Source organism: Suncus etruscus, chromosome 9 (assembly GCF_024139225.1).
Source record: "Suncus etruscus isolate mSunEtr1 chromosome 9, mSunEtr1.pri.cur, whole genome shotgun sequence".
Taxonomy (NCBI): domain Eukaryota; kingdom Metazoa; phylum Chordata; class Mammalia; order Eulipotyphla; family Soricidae; genus Suncus; species Suncus etruscus.
The window spans coordinates 54,881,550-54,900,565 of NC_064856.1; the positions used below are offsets into that span (position 1 = coordinate 54,881,550).

At 35.2% G+C, this 19,016-nt stretch overlaps 1 protein-coding gene and 1 pseudogene across 1 annotated transcript; one reads left to right on the forward strand and one right to left on the reverse strand.

Moving 5' to 3' along the window:
- Positions 1-942, forward strand: LOC126018498 (olfactory receptor 52E5-like). Its single transcript, XM_049780632.1, has one exon. It carries the CDS (start codon positions 1-3, stop codon positions 940-942), a length of 942 nt encoding a protein of 313 aa, XP_049636589.1.
- A 4,460-nt stretch (positions 943-5,402) lies between these two features.
- Positions 5,403-6,037, reverse strand: LOC126018499 (mitotic spindle assembly checkpoint protein MAD2A-like; annotated as a pseudogene).
- Between the last annotated feature and the right edge of the window lie 12,979 nt (positions 6,038-19,016).

Here is a 19,016-nt window from a genome sequence, read left to right on the forward strand (position 1 = left end):
ATGCATTACCACAATACAACCCAATTCTATCCTTATTCCTTTGTCCTTTTGGGAATTCCAGGCTTGGAAAAATTCCATATTTGGATAGGTTTTCCCTTTTGTGCTGTATATCTGATTGCTCTTTTAGGGAATATTATAATCCTTTTTGTAATTCAGACTGAACCTAGTCTTCATCAGCCCATGTTTTACTTTCTGGCTATGTTGGCTTTCACTGATCTAAGTCTCTCTACTGCCACTATCCCCAAGATGCTGGGCATCTTCTGGTTTAATTTCAGGGAAATACTTTTTGGTTCTTGTCTTGCACAGATGTTTATGATTCATCTGTGTACAGGCCTAGAGTCTGGTGTACTAACAATCATGGCCATAGACCGTTATGTTGCTATTTGCAATCCCCTAAGATACACTATGATCCTTACAAATAAGATCATAGCCATGCTAGGTATAGCTGTGGTAGTGAGATCATTAATTTTTGTCACCACTTTTGTGTTTCTTATCTTACGGTTGTCATTCTGTGGTTCCCGAATCATCCCTCATACCTACTGTGAACACATGGGTATTGCCCGACTTTCTTGTACAAGTACCAAAGCCAATAACTTATTTGGAATGGTTGCTATTTCTGTGGGATTTCTTGACCTTATTATAATTGGTTTCTCTTACGTGAAGATACTTCACACGGTCTTTCATTTGCCATCTTGGAATGCCCGATTGAAAGCTCTCAACACCTGTGGATCCCATGTCTGCGTTATGCTTATCTTCTATATCCCAGCATTTTTTTCTTTTCTGACCCACCGCTTTGGTCATAGCATCCCTGGATACATTCATATATTTCTAGCTAATATTTACATGGTTATTCCACCTGCACTCAACCCTGTTATCTATGGTGTCAAGACAAAGCAGATCAGGGATCAAGTACTAAGAATTCTTAACCCTAAAGCTGTCTGATCCTCAGCTATTATAGTAAAAACTATGTAAAAAAGTTGACTCTTTCTACATATACATGCTAAATATAGATACTAAAATATTTTACATATTTTAGTAAATTTTTATACACACATTGTAAATATATTGACATTTTAGTATATAATATATTCTGAATAACTAAGTCCATCTCCTCAGTAAGTAATGTTCAAATTAACATAATCCTAAATGTGGTGTCTGGCATTCTTGTATTATTCACTATTGATCCATGTATATTTATAGCAATAAGAAAATTTTTAACTCTTTAAGACCCCAATAATATTCTATATATATCCCTCAAATGGGGGTTAGGCTACATCCAGCAGCGTTCAGGTTACTCCTGGATCTTCTCTCAGAAAGTACTCCTGGAAGACTCCAGGAAACGTATAGAATGCCTCAATCAAAATTGGGTTGGCTGCATGCAAGGCAAACACTCTACCCACTGTGGTATTGCTCTAACTCCCAATGCCTGGACTAAAAGTATTATAACAGTTTTTGGCACGATTATTAAAGTGATGTCCACTAAAATAAACACAACAGAATTATGGCAGTAGACAATTCCAAGGAACAATCACAGCTATTGAAATATGTTAGCAGTGGCCAGGGACATGACAGCATACATGAGATTTAGGTTTAATTTTTGGCCTAGAAAAAGAAAAGAAATGACTCTGAAAAAAAGTACTGTTTGTCATTACTTAATCACTGTTATTCAATCACTGTTATTTAATCCCCTGGCACTTTGGTATTGAATTCCTTTTTGAATCTAACAGGCTTTCAGACCCAGATGACTTACAAATATTTGCTTTAGAAATGTATTGAAGGGCCCGGAGAGATAGCACAGCGGTGTTTGCCTTGCAAGCAGCCGATCCAGGACCAAAGGTGGTTGGTTCGAATCCCGGTGTCCCATATGGTCCCCCGTGCCTGCCAGGAGCTATTTCTGAGCAGACAGCCAGGAGTAACCCCTGAGCACCGCGGGGTGTGGCCCAAAAACCAAAAAAAAAAAAAAAAAAAAAAAGAAATGTATTGAAGTGGAGTCATCATATTCGAACCGGGACAGCTCCATAGATGCATTAGTTCCTCAAGTGAGATATAAACTGAGTCATAAAAGATCATGAAAGATCAGTTAGTAGAAAGCTAGCCATCTAAGGAGGAGAGAGTGGGCCACGCCCCCACACTGCTAAAGCCATGCCTGCTGCCTCCAGTACTCACTATCACCATTTTTTCAACGACCCCACCTCATCACAGACTACAATTTTCTTTGAGGACAGCAATCTGACCAAACATCTGGTATGCCATTTTTGAGTTGATACCACTAAGGAATTTTGAAGTGAGTACAGGCTCTCTCCTGCCCCCTCCCCCATCCATATCTTCTTTCTTACAGGAACCTTAGCAGCTAAATACATGCTCTTAAAAGTCCTAGTATCAGTAATAGTGCTGTGAACCTCTGGACAAATTCAATTGTTTAATTATCTCATCACTTTAGGAACACACCAATTTAACAGAACGCACAGTTTACAAGAGATTACTAAACCTTGTGCCATTATAGTAATTACTTCATTGAATACATGATAATTTTCATAAATGTGCTTCCTACTGTACTTTTTCTTTTTCTTTTTAAAACTGTCTTCTTTTTATTTATTTTCTTTCTTTTTTAAATAACTTTGCTTTTACTTATCTGAAAACAAATTTATTATGATCAACTATGACAACTATGTGATACATTTTCTTTAAATAAATTTAAAAACATTTTAAGTGTTTTGAAATCCAATAAAATTACAAAAGGAAAAGTGTCAGGGCACAGACACATATTCTGCCACATCCTACACTAGTATTTTATGACATTGTTCATTTCTATGTTAGTTATCTCAGATCTATTATTAGTTTTTTACTGTAGCTTGACACAGTCTTTCTTTCTCGTTTTTTTTTGTTTGTATTTTTGTTTGTTTGTTTGTTTGTTTTTGAGCCACACCTGTAGGTGCTCTGGATTTATTCTGCATTCAGGAATCACTTTTGTCAATGTTCAGGGGACCATGGAGAATACTGGGGATTGAAATTAGGATAGAACAAGTCTTATCCACTGTACTATTGCTCCAAAAATAAACTGTCACAATCTTAAGGAAGGATTCAGTATAGGATAATATATTATTCCAGTCTAAAAACTCTAAATAATATACTTTGATTCTCTTATATGCTCACTCTAGATTCCTTTTATAATGTGATTAAATATTCTATAACTCATATTTCTAGCAGTTTTATTGTTCACTGTTTCTTCTGACACTTGCTATGAGTAAGGCATTAAAGTGAATTAAGATTTGCACATTTTGGGACTGGAGTAATAAATAGTGGGCAGGGCATTTGCCTTGCACATGACACACCTGAGTTTGATCCCCTGCATCCCATATGGTTCCCCAAGTTTGATAGGAGTGCAGAGCCAGGAGTAACCTCTTAACACCACCAGGTGTGGCCCTATCCCCCCTAAAAAAGATTTGCACATTTTGTGCAAAGCTTCATGGCATAATTCACATATTTTTTTGGTTCTTTCTGTCTCAGGTTTTCAAGTTTTGCTAAATTTCATTTAGTCTAAGTTTAAAAAAAAGATGCATTTCAGAGTACTGCCACTGTTTTTTTGTGGTTCATCCATGATTTAAGTATTAATTCAGCTATGGTTTAATTTAAGCTTGCACATAGTGATTGGATTCATTTATTACTAGACATAAGCTTTTTTTCTTACTTTTTATTTCTTTCTTTACTTATTTTTGTCTTTGGGTCACACCCGGCAGCAGCCCTCAGAAGTTACTTCTGGCTCTAGTTAGAAATAGCTTCTGGCAGGCTCAGGGGACCATATGGGATCCAGGAATCGAACCACCATCCTTCTGCATGCAAGGCAAACATGCTACGCCCATGCTATCTCTCCGGCCCTGCTTTTTTCTTACTTTTTTATCTGATCAGTTTTTATCATCAGGAGCATCCTTGTGGTAATTAGAATGAAAAAAGAGAAATTGTATAACTAATTCTTCCTGTATTGTGATAGGGAATTGCCAAAATTTCCCACATATATTCTCCTAGGTGTTGCTGCTCATCTGTACAACTTTGTTCATTTCTTACATTAGGCGATTGGAACTGTGTTTTGAATGGTGACTGGTTTATCAGTGAAATAATTTCTACATTATTTATTTATTCTGACTTTTATATTATGATTTATCATAGATTTCACTCAGTTTTTTCTTTATCTTTTACTAAGAGTACTATTTTATTGTATTTGCAGTACAAATTCCATGGTCTGAAATGTTTTGCTTGAACATTAACCTAAACCTATGGCAACTGATCTTACTTGTGTTCCCAATCAATACTCTCAGCCTTCGTTACCTAGTAAATGCAACATGAATGAAATTCCCAGTATTGTTAGCTATCTCTACATCTAAAATATAAAAAAACTCCTTAGTATTAGAAGGTAAAAGGAACAAAAATTTGTCCATAAACTGAGGAGTTCTGTATGGGATGCTTCCTACCAGATGAAATATACAATCATTTTATATTTGAAAAAAACTCATGGATATTTGTGGTACTAATATTAGACTATATTATGTTCTCTTATTAAATAATTCAGAGTTCATAACACATTCTTGATGTACATGATGCAATTTACTTATAGGTTACATGTGGCATTAGTATCAGAATGGGTTAGGTTAAAATAAAAGATAGTTAATCACCCTAGGGAAAGTCCTTGAAATGCACTGTTGTCTATTCTAGATTAATGGTAAATAATTTGTCTCTTTCAAAAATACATATTTAATTTCATTTTATCATAATTTTAATCGTGATTTTATAAAATATCAAAAGATATTTTCAAGAGTTCTGCACCATAGGGCTTTAACCAATTGAGATTATATATAGCTTTGTAGGATCTAGTTACATAGATTAAAAATCAAGTAGCTAGAATTTTTATTAATGTAGAAAATACACCAGTAAAATAGCATACCAAAGGACCTAACAAGAGCAATATTCCATTACTTAGATATCATTATTATTTACTTTTAGGACCTAAAGATTCTGAATCTCAGAGGGTTTATTTGCTTCATTTTCTATTTATTTTCCTCCCATACTTATGTTCTGAGTCAAGCAAATTGACCAAGAGGCCTGATTAGAAAATAATTTAGCTTAATAACAAACATTTTCACACCTACAATCACCACCTTTCAAAGGAATTGATATCTCAATGCTGAAAATCTGTTGGTTCTCTCTGGAACAATGTGTAATAAATTAGAGCATCAATCTTATGGAAAGGAGAATAGATACCTTCCGAAAAAAGGAACAACGACACAGTTCAATTAAAGTACAATTTACATTTCCCCCATCTAACAATTCACCAGTGAAATAAAACATCCACTGCAGTTGACTTGGTTTCAGAAAAACTACCCTTGAGAATGACAAATACATTATTGTTCTTAGCTCAGCCTCATTGACAAGATCTTGTAGGTCATAGTGCTGTTGACTTTGTGGATTGCAGTAATGAGTGAGCGAAGACAAACTTCCTCAGACTTGATAATGAACTAAGGTCTCAACACTTCCCACTTTTTAGAACAACTATCTCTATATAGTTCAGTAGATCAAATGAGCAAGAAACTTCTAACAATGGCAAAAAACATCACCACTGCCTTGATCTGTCTTATCACAGAATGGATTTTGTTCTTGCTAGCTGTCTGGGACTTTGGGGGGATGGGGGACATTCCTCAGATGACGACCACTAGTTTCTGAACTGAACACGTGTACAGCCAGTCTTTTAATTGCTTCTCTACATTATTCAGATATTTTATGACATGCTCAGGGTCAATAGTTACAAACAAGGTGAGTTTGTATTTCTGCACTGGGTAAAGGTTTCCAATGGATAAATGCCACGCTGGTATAATATTCTCTTGATGCCAAAACAGAAAAACTAGGCCACGATTTTGGTGTGATGCCTTGCTTGAAGGTGAGGTGCCACACCATGGACCAGTGAACCAGGCCCTCTGAGACATAACAGCAAACCCAGAAACGCACCTGGAGCACTTGCCTGCCTTTGGTTTTGAAAGTAACATAGCATCGTGCCATTGTGCTCATGCTGCTACCAGAAGCCTCTCTCTATCTTTGATTGACTAAAAAGAAAATATCAACAAAAAAAATACTTACTTGTCTGCTCCAATATAACTTTCAAATCTGCCATAGGTAGTTGCTGTTGTATGATGTAATAAAATTTACATTCATCTGCCATGGTTTATGTGAAGATTATATTTATTCATTTAGATAGGACCATATTTGTGGACCACATCACATATTTGTGACTTTTGATGGACTAACATCACTTATATTTTGTGAAATACCACTAAGGATGTAGTTTTCCTTATGATGGATTATAAAATTAGTTGACCATGACAGAGAAATTTCAGTTTTAGGGACCATACTGGTAAATTATTGAGCTCTAATGGAAGACAAGAACTTACTCAAACTCAGGAGAAGTTTTTAGAAATTTTTCCAGATTATTTAATTGACACAATGAAAACAAGGGCAGCTAACTCCCATCGATCATTGCTAACAATTATTCTTAGGAGGCTGACTCTTTTCCATTTTCTGTTTGTACTGGTTTCTCATAGAATATATTTAAATCCAGAATATATATTTCATCAAATAACTACAGAAAATTTCGAGACGAAGCTGTCCATTATGAGTGAATAAGTACACATAGATAAAATTCAAAAGTCTCATTCAGCTGAATAAAACAGATCAAAATGTGAATCCTGCATGTGTCTCTACTGATGTACATAATTACGTAAGTATCTTAGCCAAGTATTTCTGGCAGGAATAGGTGAATGCCTGGTTCTGTTGTTTCTGTTGTTGCTTTTGTTGTTGTACTTTTTGTTTTTTTGGAATGCTCAAGTATCTCAATTTTTTCACTTTATTTGTGTATTTTAATAAATCATATTAAAGTATAGTTTACATACTATAAATTTAACCAAAGTGATATTTATTAAATTTTCATCCAATTTAGAACCACAAAAATTAGAAAAAAATAATAGTTTCCATATCTACATAAAGTCCTGTTGTACCCATTTGCAGTTGAAGTTGTCTCTTTACTTTTGCATTAAGCAACCATTATTAAATACATGCAGTTATACATTATTTTTAATATTTTATACTTTAAATGTAATGTTTTATACATTAATTTTTAATATTCTATATTTTTGTGTAAATAAAGTCATACTAATATATTTTCTTGGTTTCTATTATTAATCTAATGTTTTTGATTTTCACTTATGAGATAGTTCCCATTAACTTATTATTGTTATAGATAAATCTCCACTATGTAGAAAGTACTCATTTTTTAAATGTAACCTTTAGACTAGATGAACATTTGTGTCAGCAGTAGATTTTTATTCTTCCTAAATGAAAATGTTACAAAAATGTCTAGTTAATATAAGCTGAACTTTCTAAGATGCTGCTGAATTTTTTAAAAAGCTATTTCTCTACTTTTTATTCCTACTAGCAGTAAGTTTTCCACTTCTTAATTCTTTTTAAACTTTTCAGCTAATACTGAAGTTATGAAATGTCATATTATCATAATTTTACTTGAATTTCTCTTGTTTTATTTAGACCTGTATAATATTTATTCCTGTATATATTCTTTGAAAAAATTCAAATATTTTGTATATTTTAACCTGTATTATTTATCTTATACCTACCTTATCTAAAATTATTCTGTAAAAGAATTTGTTATATATATTGGACAGCCTAGTGTGCCTGGAGCCTGCAGATGGTTTTGTGCTGGAGAACTTCAGGTGTAAGTTCTCCTTGTAGTTAGGAGAAGGCTTTTTCTTTCCATGTCCCCTATATTTTGCTGGGCCTATGCAAACAACTTCCACTCTAACACCATCTTTGCTGTGATCCTTTAAATCATCCTTAATGAAATAATGTATTATGATCAACTGTGTCAACAATACTATAGCCTTCAATGTGAAAGGAGTAACATAAATTTTGTGGCTTTGGATTGCTTTGTGTACTGCTAAGAAATGTTGTAACGTACTACAATCTGGGGACTTGAGGAACAAAGTAATTGTGCATGGGTTTTGTTTTGTTTTTCTTAATGTTTTTGGCTAAAAATTCAGAATTAAGGTGTCAGCCAGGAGATATTTTTTTGAGACTTCTGTTTATGGGTGATTGTCTTTCCACTGAAACTTCACCTTGTCCTCTTTCTTGAGCATCTTTGTCTTCATAAATAAAAAAATAAAAAAAGAATTTATTATAAATATATTACAATTTGTCTTACAAATTTGTCTTTCAGTTATTCATATTTTGTTTGGGGGCCATACTCTACTATGCAAAAGACTTACTTTGACTTTATGCTTAGAGGTCACTCCTAAGGGAGGGTTAAAGAATGATGTGGGTGTCATATCAAACCTGGAAATAAGGCAAATTTTATTTCTATTATACTAACTCTCCAGCCCACAGTATTTTTATAATCATAAATTTCATAGCACAAATATTTTAATTTTTGATAAACTATCAGTTTAATTGATAATATATTCTATTTAATGAATATTTTACTAATATTAAATTTATAAAGATTTTCCTCGCAATTTTGTTTTAATTTCTAGCTTTAATAAGCTTATGAACTAATGCTAACATGTGTCAAAATGATGATTGAGGTCTCTTTTTTCAAATAGAAATGTAGATATTCCTGTAATATTAATTTAAATCAATCTAAATGACTGACATTTAAATCTTGTAAACTTTTCAATTATTTTTCACTGAGATAGTTGGATACATGAAGAAAGATAACTTTTACAACAAATGGTGTTAGGTACACTGGATAATCATGTGTTGAAAACATAAAGTTGGGTCCATAACTCACAAGTTATATACAAAAATTAGATAGAGACCTTGAGTTCAGATCATAATTCATAAAATATATTGTGGAAAATGTATAAAGAATACTCCAAGCTTTGGACCTCAAGGTATTTTTAATTATGTGATTCATTGGCAGAGGCAATAAAAACAAAAACAAATAACAAATAAATAAACTACATCAAATTAACATTTTTTCAGGGCTAAAACTAGAAGACACCCAACTGAATGGGAAGAAATATTCTCTAAAGAAATCACATAAATGTTTAATGCCCAAGATAAATACTCACAGAGATAAACTAAAAATATTTCCAAACACACTATCAATGAAATGGCGAGTAAATAAATAAACACTAATGCAAAGAAGATAAGTGTTCAATTAAAGCATGAAAAAAGGACCAGGATTCTGCAAGAAGAATGCAGCTGTTCATCTTTGCTCAACAGCCTCATGTTTCTTCTGTCAATGAGCCCCAGCACAACACATAAGAAACACCACCACATTTCAAAGGACACAGTGGGGAAGTAACACAGAATTCTACCATGATTAGTGAATGAAAATTAGTGACTACTTTGTTAAAGAAGAAATATAACTGTCCAAATGAAACATGAAATAAGGCTCATCACTAATCATCAGGGAGATGCAAATCAAAACAACAATGAGCTACCATCTTATACCACAGAAACTGGCACACAACACAAAGAATAAAAGCAATTGGTGCTGGCAGGGATGTGGAGAGAAAGGAACTCTCATTCACTGCTGATGGGAATGCCATCAAGTGCCTTTATTCAAAATATGGAGATTCTTCAAAAACCTGGAAATTGAACTCCCTTATATTCCAGCTACCCCACTTCTATGGATATGCCCTAGGAACGAAAAATACAATACAAAAGTTACTTCCTATATTTATTGCAGTACTATTTACAATAGCCAGACTCTGGAAATAATGAAGATGCCTTTCAACAGATGAATGGCTAAAGAAACTGTGGTACATATACACATGGAATATTATGCAGCCATCAGAAGAGATGAAGTCATGAAACAGTGACCATCAAACCCCAAACCCCAGATCCCAACTGTAGAATTGACATTTCTCTGCAACAGCACCAGGAATCAACTCCCCATGATCAACTCATAGAATCAACTCAACATGATCTGTTCCTTGATCTATGCAAAAACCAAGATCACTAACTACAGAAGACTGACTTTGACAACCAGGACTGACCAGAACTATTCATGGGACCAATAAAAAAGACGCTAGCCTAGGCTTCAGCCTAAGATTTTTTGAAACCAAGATCTCTAATTCTAGAGGTCCAACTTTGACAATGGCATCTGAGCAGAACTTCTAAAATCATAAAGGAAGACTCTATCCCAAGCTTCGTCCTAGGATCCATGCAAAAACCAAGATCACTAATTACCAAAGACTGACTACAACAACTATAACAGAGCAGAACTTCTAGAACCATAACAAAAGACTATACTAAACTTCATCCTATGACCTATGCAAATACCAAGATCTCTAATTACAGAGGACTGAATTTGTCAACCATAACTGAGCAGTACATTTCCTGGCACCATAAAAAGATCTTGTGGTTTAATAATAAGCATGCCTGGTTGGTACTGGTACAAAGACAGAGCCTTAGAACAGTGGGTTAGAACAGAATTTCCAGACATAAGCCCCCAGATATATAGTCAACTAATATTTGACAAAAGAGCCAAGTATGTGAAATGGGACAAAGAAAGTCTTTTCAACAAATGGTGCTGGTACACCTGGAAAACCACCTGTAAGAAATTGAAAATTGACCCATACCTCACCCCATATACAAAAGTCAACTCAAAATGGATCAAAGACCTCGAAATCAGACCTGAAACCATAAAGTTTATTGAGAAAAAATAGGCGGAACACTCGAAGACCTATATATCAAAAAAGTCTTTGATGATAGATTGACAATGGCAAGAACTTTAGCATCAAACATAAACAAATGGGACTACACCAAACTAAAAAGCTTTTGCATGGCAAAGAAACCATACTCAACACAAGAAGACAGTTAACTGAATGGGAAAAAAAATCTTTGCACCCAACATGTCCGATAAAGGGCTGATATCTATAATATACAAAGCACTCAGAAAGATGAGCTCCACAAAACCAAATAAAACCATAGGAAAATGGGGAGATGAAATGAAAAGACACTTCACCAAAGAAGATTGAAAGATGGCCAACAAACACATAAAAACATATTCACCTTCACTCATCATTAGGGAAATCCAAATCAAGACAACAATGAGGTACCACCTTACACCAGTGAGGATGGCTCACATCAAAAATAATGGAAACAATCTCTGTTGGCGGGATTGTTGTATGAAAGGCATTCTCATCCACTGCTGGTGGGAATGCCCCCCTAGTCCAATCCCTTTGGAGAACAGTCTGGAAAGTGCTCAAGGAACTCAGAATTGAGCTGCCATTTGACCCAGCAATTGCTCTCCTGGGTATCTACCCCCAAGCTGGAAGGACATTCATCCCAAAATATGTGTGCACCCCACTACTTATCATAGCACTCAGTATAATAGCCAAGTCTGGAACCAACCTCGATACCCAACAACAGATGAGTGGATCATTAAGATGTGGTATCTTTACACAATGGAATACTACATGGCAGTAAGAAATGATTCAATTACAGACTTTGCAGCAATGTGGGTGGACTTAGAACATATTATGTTAAACGAAGTAAGTCAGAAGATGAAAGATAAACACAGAATGATAGCACTATTCTGAAGTACCTAGAAACTACACCATATATACAACTAATATTCAAAGATCAAATAACAGAACTTAACAGGGTAGAAACTCCAAACACTGTAATACCACACATATACTGGGCAGAAGTGCCCAAAACACATGAAAGAGGAACATCATAAACTCTCGACCAAACATTAAACCATAAAGAAACCAGCAACTGCAGAAACAGCAGCGTAGAGTGAACAGGTATGTAAACAGCTCGTTACTGCAAAGGCTCATAATAATCTCTTAGGAATCTTATACAAGATTACAGGTAAAGAATACCATGGGAAATCACTGACTACAACCAAAGTATTTCAAAATAATAGGTGTTAATGCCTTAAGCTTAATATATTTAAAGTAACTTCTCAGCTTTTCTGTCCACAGGAATTCTTGGATACAAAGGATGGACAACCTAAGATGGCATCTCAGAGCTAAGCCACACGAGATACCATACCTAGTTGCATTACAAAATTGTCTGGACAAAACTTTTTAACACACCCTTTATCTCTAGGGCATACCTTCTTTTAGGACCTGAAGCATGTGACCAGCCAGACCACCAAAGCAGCAACGATGACCTGCAGACTTATACTACTGGGCCTACTCATCGAACATATTCAAGCAAAATGATATGACATGCCCTCGCTCTTTTTACCTCTCTTCTCACCACTCCCTCTTCCTTTTTTTTCCTATTTAATCTTATTTTCCCCTTTATTCCTTTCTGCTCCTTCCAAATACTCTCCCCTATCCCCCTTCCAGGATAATAACCCTCAATCCCATCCAGATTTTCCAATTTATTAAAACTCTTCACCCTCAGTTCTTAATCTATTAGGCATTAAGACTGACCTCCTACCCTAACGAACCAGTACCCAGCACCCAAGCAAAGGGACATCCACTCAAATCCACACCTCGTCTCCAGCAGGAAAAGACAACCAACACCCCTACTGACTCATGCTGTTTGGCTCTCCCTACCAACTTATCCTAACGTGGACTGTTGCTAGATACTAGACTTAGCCCTAAAAGGACTCCCAGTGCAAGAACTTTACACAAGATCCCCCCCTCAATTCTTTTACCAATCTCAGGAAGGGCATGCGATATAAAGGTGTCTGGGAACCCACATCCCACAAGAAAATCTCAAAAGGCAATGGGGAAACCTATACTTCCATCATAAGTATAAGACCTGTATAACACTACCTCTTTATTTTTTATTTCATTTTACTTAAAATCATTTTTCACTATACATATGTGAGCAAATATATATTTTTATTTCTATTTTTATGTTTTTTGGGTGTGTGACTTGTTTCACTGTTCTTTTCACCCCCAAATGCACCGGCAATATAATGAAGCACCATTTCTTCCTGCAAAGGCACACCAAAAAAGGGGAATTCCCACATATATAAACAAGCTCTTATCTACTAGGGATAAGAACTCATACTTATTTACAATAGAGGGGAATCTCCCACCTTGAAAATATGTCATGTGGATCCATCTTAGACGCCAGAAGATTATATACCGACCATCCAGACTTGAATCCTGAACCCCAGACATAGACTCGACAGTTCTTCACAACAGCTACAGGAACCAAAGTCCATCTGGGACATCCTGAATACTACTTGATCTCCAACATGTGCCAGTTCTAATATGATATCCTGACGAGGAAATTGGGAACAAATGGACATAAGAACAGGTTATCCTACCTTACCAACTAAGGAGAAAACAAAATCAGAAGACTTACCACACTATGGGCTGTGTAAAAGCCAAGAACATGATTTACAGATGACCGGCTGATAGAACCATGACTGGGCAGTATGTATTCTGGGACAACAAGAAAGCCCTAGTCTAGGGTTTGGTCTACGTCCTGCATAACAATAATGACCTCTAATTCCAGAGTCCTGACTGAGGCAATTGCAACTGAACGGGTCTTCTGGAAACATAACGAAAGACAATATCCCAGGCTCCATCCTAGTTTCAGCGCAAGGGCAAAGACCGCTAACCCCAGAAGACAGATTAAAATGACGTCGAGGAAACAACTTCTAAAATCACAAAGAAAGTCTTCATCATAAGTTCCACTCCTTGACCTGTGCACAGACTGAGACCTCTTGATTTAGAGGTCTGTTTTTATCATCCAGATAGGAGCAGAAGTCTTCCATACAGCACAAAAACACCAAGGGGAGAGTAAATGAACGTTAAAGGAGTCTATAGATAATCCCATGACAATATATTCCAAGGGTAGAGAAACCCTGTATCTCTTAGGCCAAGGGGATTCCCGGTTCGGATGACCCCAATATTTACTGTGCCTATGCGGGGGGGGGGGGGGAGACAAAAAACATTGAATAATTCTTCTTTTTTTATTTTTATCTAGTTTTTGTCGATTTCTTTGTTTGGGGTAGATATTGAAGTAGTTGTCCATTTTTTTAATTATATTTTTACTTTTTCTTTCTTCTTTTCTCTTCTTCCTCTTTGCGCCTTGTCATATTTCCTATTTCAAGACCATGGCAACTATGTGGTGCATATTTTTATTGCTGCCGTGCTCACTGATATCTTATTTGATTCCTCTTTTTGAACTGTTGTGGTGTTTCACCTTCTTCTTTTCCCCTTCGTCCCTCAAACCAAGGATGAGAGCCTCTGACTCTGCTCATAGTCGGCGTAGTCGATTTTTACCCCCATTATATTACCTTTCTCTTCCTCAAACAAAACCACATAACTTGAACTTTCTAGTCCCGCCTCCCAATTAGAGGGGGCAGTAATGGAGGCACAAAGACCAAACAGTTATAAGACCACTAAGTAATAAACTAGACACAGAAGGGACCACGCATTCTAGTAGCCCCTGGCGGGGAGAGTGGAGGATATGGGAGGCAGGATGGGAGCGGTTGTGGGAGGACAATTCAGTGGTGGGAATTCCCCTGATTCAATGTAAATATGTACCTGGAATGTTAATGTGAATGATATGTAAGCCACTATAATTAAAATAAAAATTATATTTAAAAAAATAAGAATGCCTGGAGCTTGTAGTTGTTCCCATGACAGTATGCTTCAAGGGTGGAGAAATGCTGTATCTCTTAGACAATAAGAATTCCCTTTCTAATTCCCCCAATACTTATTGTGCCTATAAAAAAAAAAAAAAAAAGGAAACTTGTCACACCAACACTTCTCCCCTTTACTCTCTTTCTTATTGTTTTTGTTTTGTTGTTGTTTTTTGCTGCTGTTATGTTTTTTGTCATTGCTTGTTTTGTTTTTTCTTTTTTCTTCTTTTAAATTGATATTATTTCTAGATCGAATTCTCTTAGCTTTCTTTTTTTTCTTTTTTTTCCCAAATGAACCACAGAACTTGAATTATCTTGTTCTGCCTCATAAATTGAGGGAAAGAGAAAAGTGGATGGTACCAGGAGCAAACAGTAGCATGAACATTGATTGGAAACAAAAATGATCAGACCTAAATACTAAACCCAAAGTCAATGACAACAGAATCAAGATACCCAATGTACAACAAGCTATACACAAAGGGGACCTATTATACTAACAGCCATTGTGGCAGAGGGGGGAGGTACGGGATGCATGCTGGGAACAGGGATGGAGGGAGGACAACACTGGTGGTGGGCATGGTCCTAATTCACTGTCAATATGTACCAAAAATATAACTGTGAAAGATTTGTGATTCACGTTGGTCACAATAAAAATTATTTAAAAATAAAAAGTAGGGAGTGGAGGGTTTGAGAGTGCAAAGTGAGGTATATATTCAGTTACAACGCCACAGTAATAAAGTGGCCTCATTGCCACTTTATATATACATATATGTAGATATATATAAAGAAATGAACACTTTGGCTAAATGAGTTGTTTTGTAGTCACAGTATATGTTATTAAGAAAACTATGACTTGGGTTGTTCTGTGCATTTGTGTGTTTGGGTTTCCTTTGGCTACTGTTTTGTGTTTTGGGGATGGATTTTGTTCATTGTTTTTCTAACTTGACCAAAATTTTCAGTTTATACTTCAATAGAACAGGGATATTTTAAATCACATGACTGCAGACAAACTGGAAAAAATAATGGTTTTTAAGTTAGAAAGGTTTGGGTCTTTTTTCTCTTTACTTTTTTTCTTTTAATTTGGTGATAATGTATTAAGAAGAAACAAAACCCCTTGTAAGTTTTTGTAAATAGTTCAATATTTTTTGTTCAGATTTTAAATTTCTCAAAATAACTTACTTTTGCAGATTTAAAAAAATGTGTAGGGACAATAGATCATAGAACATATGTTTAGGGACAATACATCAGTTGAGAAGACAGTTTTTATCTTGAGGGGAAGAAAATGCTGAACTCCTCTTGATCTCTTGAGTCTCATAGTCAGCAAATAGTCTTTCCCAAGGGAAGCACAAGATGTTAAAACTCAAGCATAAACTCTCCTTTCTGAAAACCAAAGTAAAGAAGATTCAGGCAGACCAGAAAAATTCCTTCTGTCAGAAATTACAGGCTCTACCCAGTAAGTTTTGTTTCAACAGAAAATGAAGGCGCCAGTATAATATTGGACACCCTATGAAAGCAGGGATTTTGGTTGCATTAAAAGGTGCTTTTGCAACTGGAAAAGTTCTAAGACTAAAGTTTGAGAATAGAGACTTAAAGGGAAGAGGCTAAGAAATTCACAGGGCCAGAAGGAGTTGCCCAGGTTAAAATCTGACATAAGCCTTCAGTCCAGTGTGATGGAACTGAGGCACAGAAAGATGTAGGGACATGTTGAGCATCCTTTATTGAACTCATGGGAACATTGGGAGAATGAATTGATTATATTGATTTATATTATTAATTATATTATTTAGAAAATAATTAATTATATATATTTTGGGGGGTTTTGGCCACACCCATTTGATGCTCAGGGGTTACTCCTGGCTAAGCACTCAGAAATTGCCCCTGGCTTGGGGGGACCATATGGGACACTGGGAGATCGAACCTTGGTCCTGATCCTTGGCTAGCGCTTGCAAGGCAAGACACCTTACCTCTACCGCCACCTTGCCGGCCCCTAATTATATTATTTAGAAAACTTCTTCAGTCTGCTTCTTATTGCCTTGCCTTTATTTTCTCAAAATACCTACTGTATTTTTCATACCATAAGATGCACATTCCTCCTACCACCCCAAAAGATGAGGGAAAGTGTCTTTTCTTTTTATGAAGTGAATGCCACCTGGAGCTGAAGCCTGAGTGTAGGAACTTTTTTTTTTTACATTAACAAAAAGGTATTTTAAAAACTGGGCTTTTTTTTATGTAAAACAATGAGTTAGGTGAATGTGTTTAACCAACTGTGGATCAGTGTATTGTAAATATACTTCGTCCTTGCTGACCGGTTGTTCCCAGTCACCATCTCTTGATGTCTCTTGTTTTCCTCGTCTAAAAACTATGTGCGTCTTATGGTCAGGTATGTCTTATAGAGCAAAAAATACAGTAATTCCCATTCTGCTCTTTCCTTTATCCTTTAATTACATTTTCCTCTATAAATTCACCCAAATCTCTTAGTATTCATATTGCTTTTTGTTTTCATTTCTCTCTACATCTGTATTCTGAACTTATACATTGCTGTGTTCCCCCATAATCTCTCTCTATATATACTTTGTCTTTATCTCTACGTATTTGTCTCTTTGCCTTTCTCTCTCTCCCACTCATATTTTGAATCTTCTACCTTTTCCATCTAGAATCACCTGATGCACCAATTCTTTCATAGCTGTAGAACTTCCAGACAAAGCAAGTTTTCAACATTTTCCCATTAATCTTATTCTCTACTATCCTCATCATTAATCCCTTTTTACTCTTCTGCTTTTCCTTCACAAAAAGCTTAATAAGTTTAACATCAAAGAATATAAAAATTAAAGACTAGCTGCCCATCCTAGAGGGGTTCACTGAGCTCAGATCCAGGAAAACCTTGAGCAGGACCAAGTGTGGCACCAAAATAAAACAAAACTTTAAATATTAAGAAAATGTTTATATACTACAGTAATAAACTTTGATTTAGTTCTCAGACAAATTATTGAGAAACATCTACACAAATGTGGCTCTTTTAGATATCATCCAACATTCTTACAGGTTCAGAACACTGAGAAAGATTCCTTGTATTAGAAACATTAGGGATTACAATTGTTGCCAATAACAAAAAAATGCTGTTGTAAGTCTTCTGAGAACAGTAAAATCATCAATAAGAGCTTAATAACTTGAGAGAATAAAAGTAAAGATTGAGGGAAAAATGGCAGAATGATAATAACACAGAGCACTGAGAGGAATAACATGAGCTCAATGTTAAAGTAAGGACAACTTTACTTTTCTATTTTAACTAGATTTAAAACTCTTGAATTAAACCCTTGACTAGGTATTTTCCATCCATTTTTATTAACTTTCTACCTTGATTCTTAGTAGAATGCCCTGATGCCCTTCTACAACTTACTATCTCAGTTGTCTCAAATCTATATCAATTGTGCTTCTATTGTTGCTATAATATTTCTTAAATATATGATTGATGGTCTTTCTGATGCCTTTGTGAACTTTTATAGCTCTAGTACTCTGATAATATCATATATGTGGAATATTCTCTTTTCAATTCCAAGTAAAAAAAGTATTAGATTATGACTAGCTAAAATTCCACACACTTGCTTTGAAATGTAATTATTTTCTATGTATTTATTAGAGTTTTAAGTAAACATTTAGAATTCCACCTTCTAGATTACAATTAATTTTAATTTTACACACTTCATGGTAAAATATTTCTCCTAATATCTAATATTGTGTCTATTATTTAACTTTATTCTCTAGATAAATAACCAATACTTCTTTCAATATAGTTTATCTTTGGCTTGTACTTTCAATCTAGTCTTTAATTTTCTAAAACTCCGTTAAAATAACTTTGCTTTGCATTATCAATTTACTCTAACATATCAAGTTGTTTTTATGTCTTGAGTGCTATTATTATATAGGGTTATTCATGAGTTTTAAAATTAAATTTTTTCTCTGAAAGCAGTGGAATTTCATTAAATATCTATGTTGAACTTGAGAGCAAAGTTAAAATTTGGTTTCTCATGAAATGATTTGGTGGTGCTATTGTGTTTTCTAGGATCACTACCAATTTAGAATAACTTTTGGTTTCTTTTTCAATTAGTTGCTCTGAATTCAGATGAAAAAAATACAAAAGGATCAGTCTAGAGTAGTTCATTGAAGTTCCTTTATTTATAGGAAGGTATCTTATTAAATAAGCTTTGAGGTAGTAAGTTTTTTTTTAAGTTATTAGAAGTAATAGAAAGACACCACTTTCTTCTGGTACGCAAAATACAGTGTTATGCCATTTAATAGTGAAAATCATCTAATCAATTCCCCCATCTGCTGAAGCCTTAAAGGCTCAAGCCTTTATCTTTTGTTCCTAAAAGTTACTAAATATGAAACA

Bases quoted from the DNA above. Each gene is read 5' to 3' on its own strand.
- LOC126018498 (XM_049780632.1), top strand. From the start codon at position 1: ATGCATTACCACAATACAACCCAATTCTATCCTTATTCCTTTGTCCTT.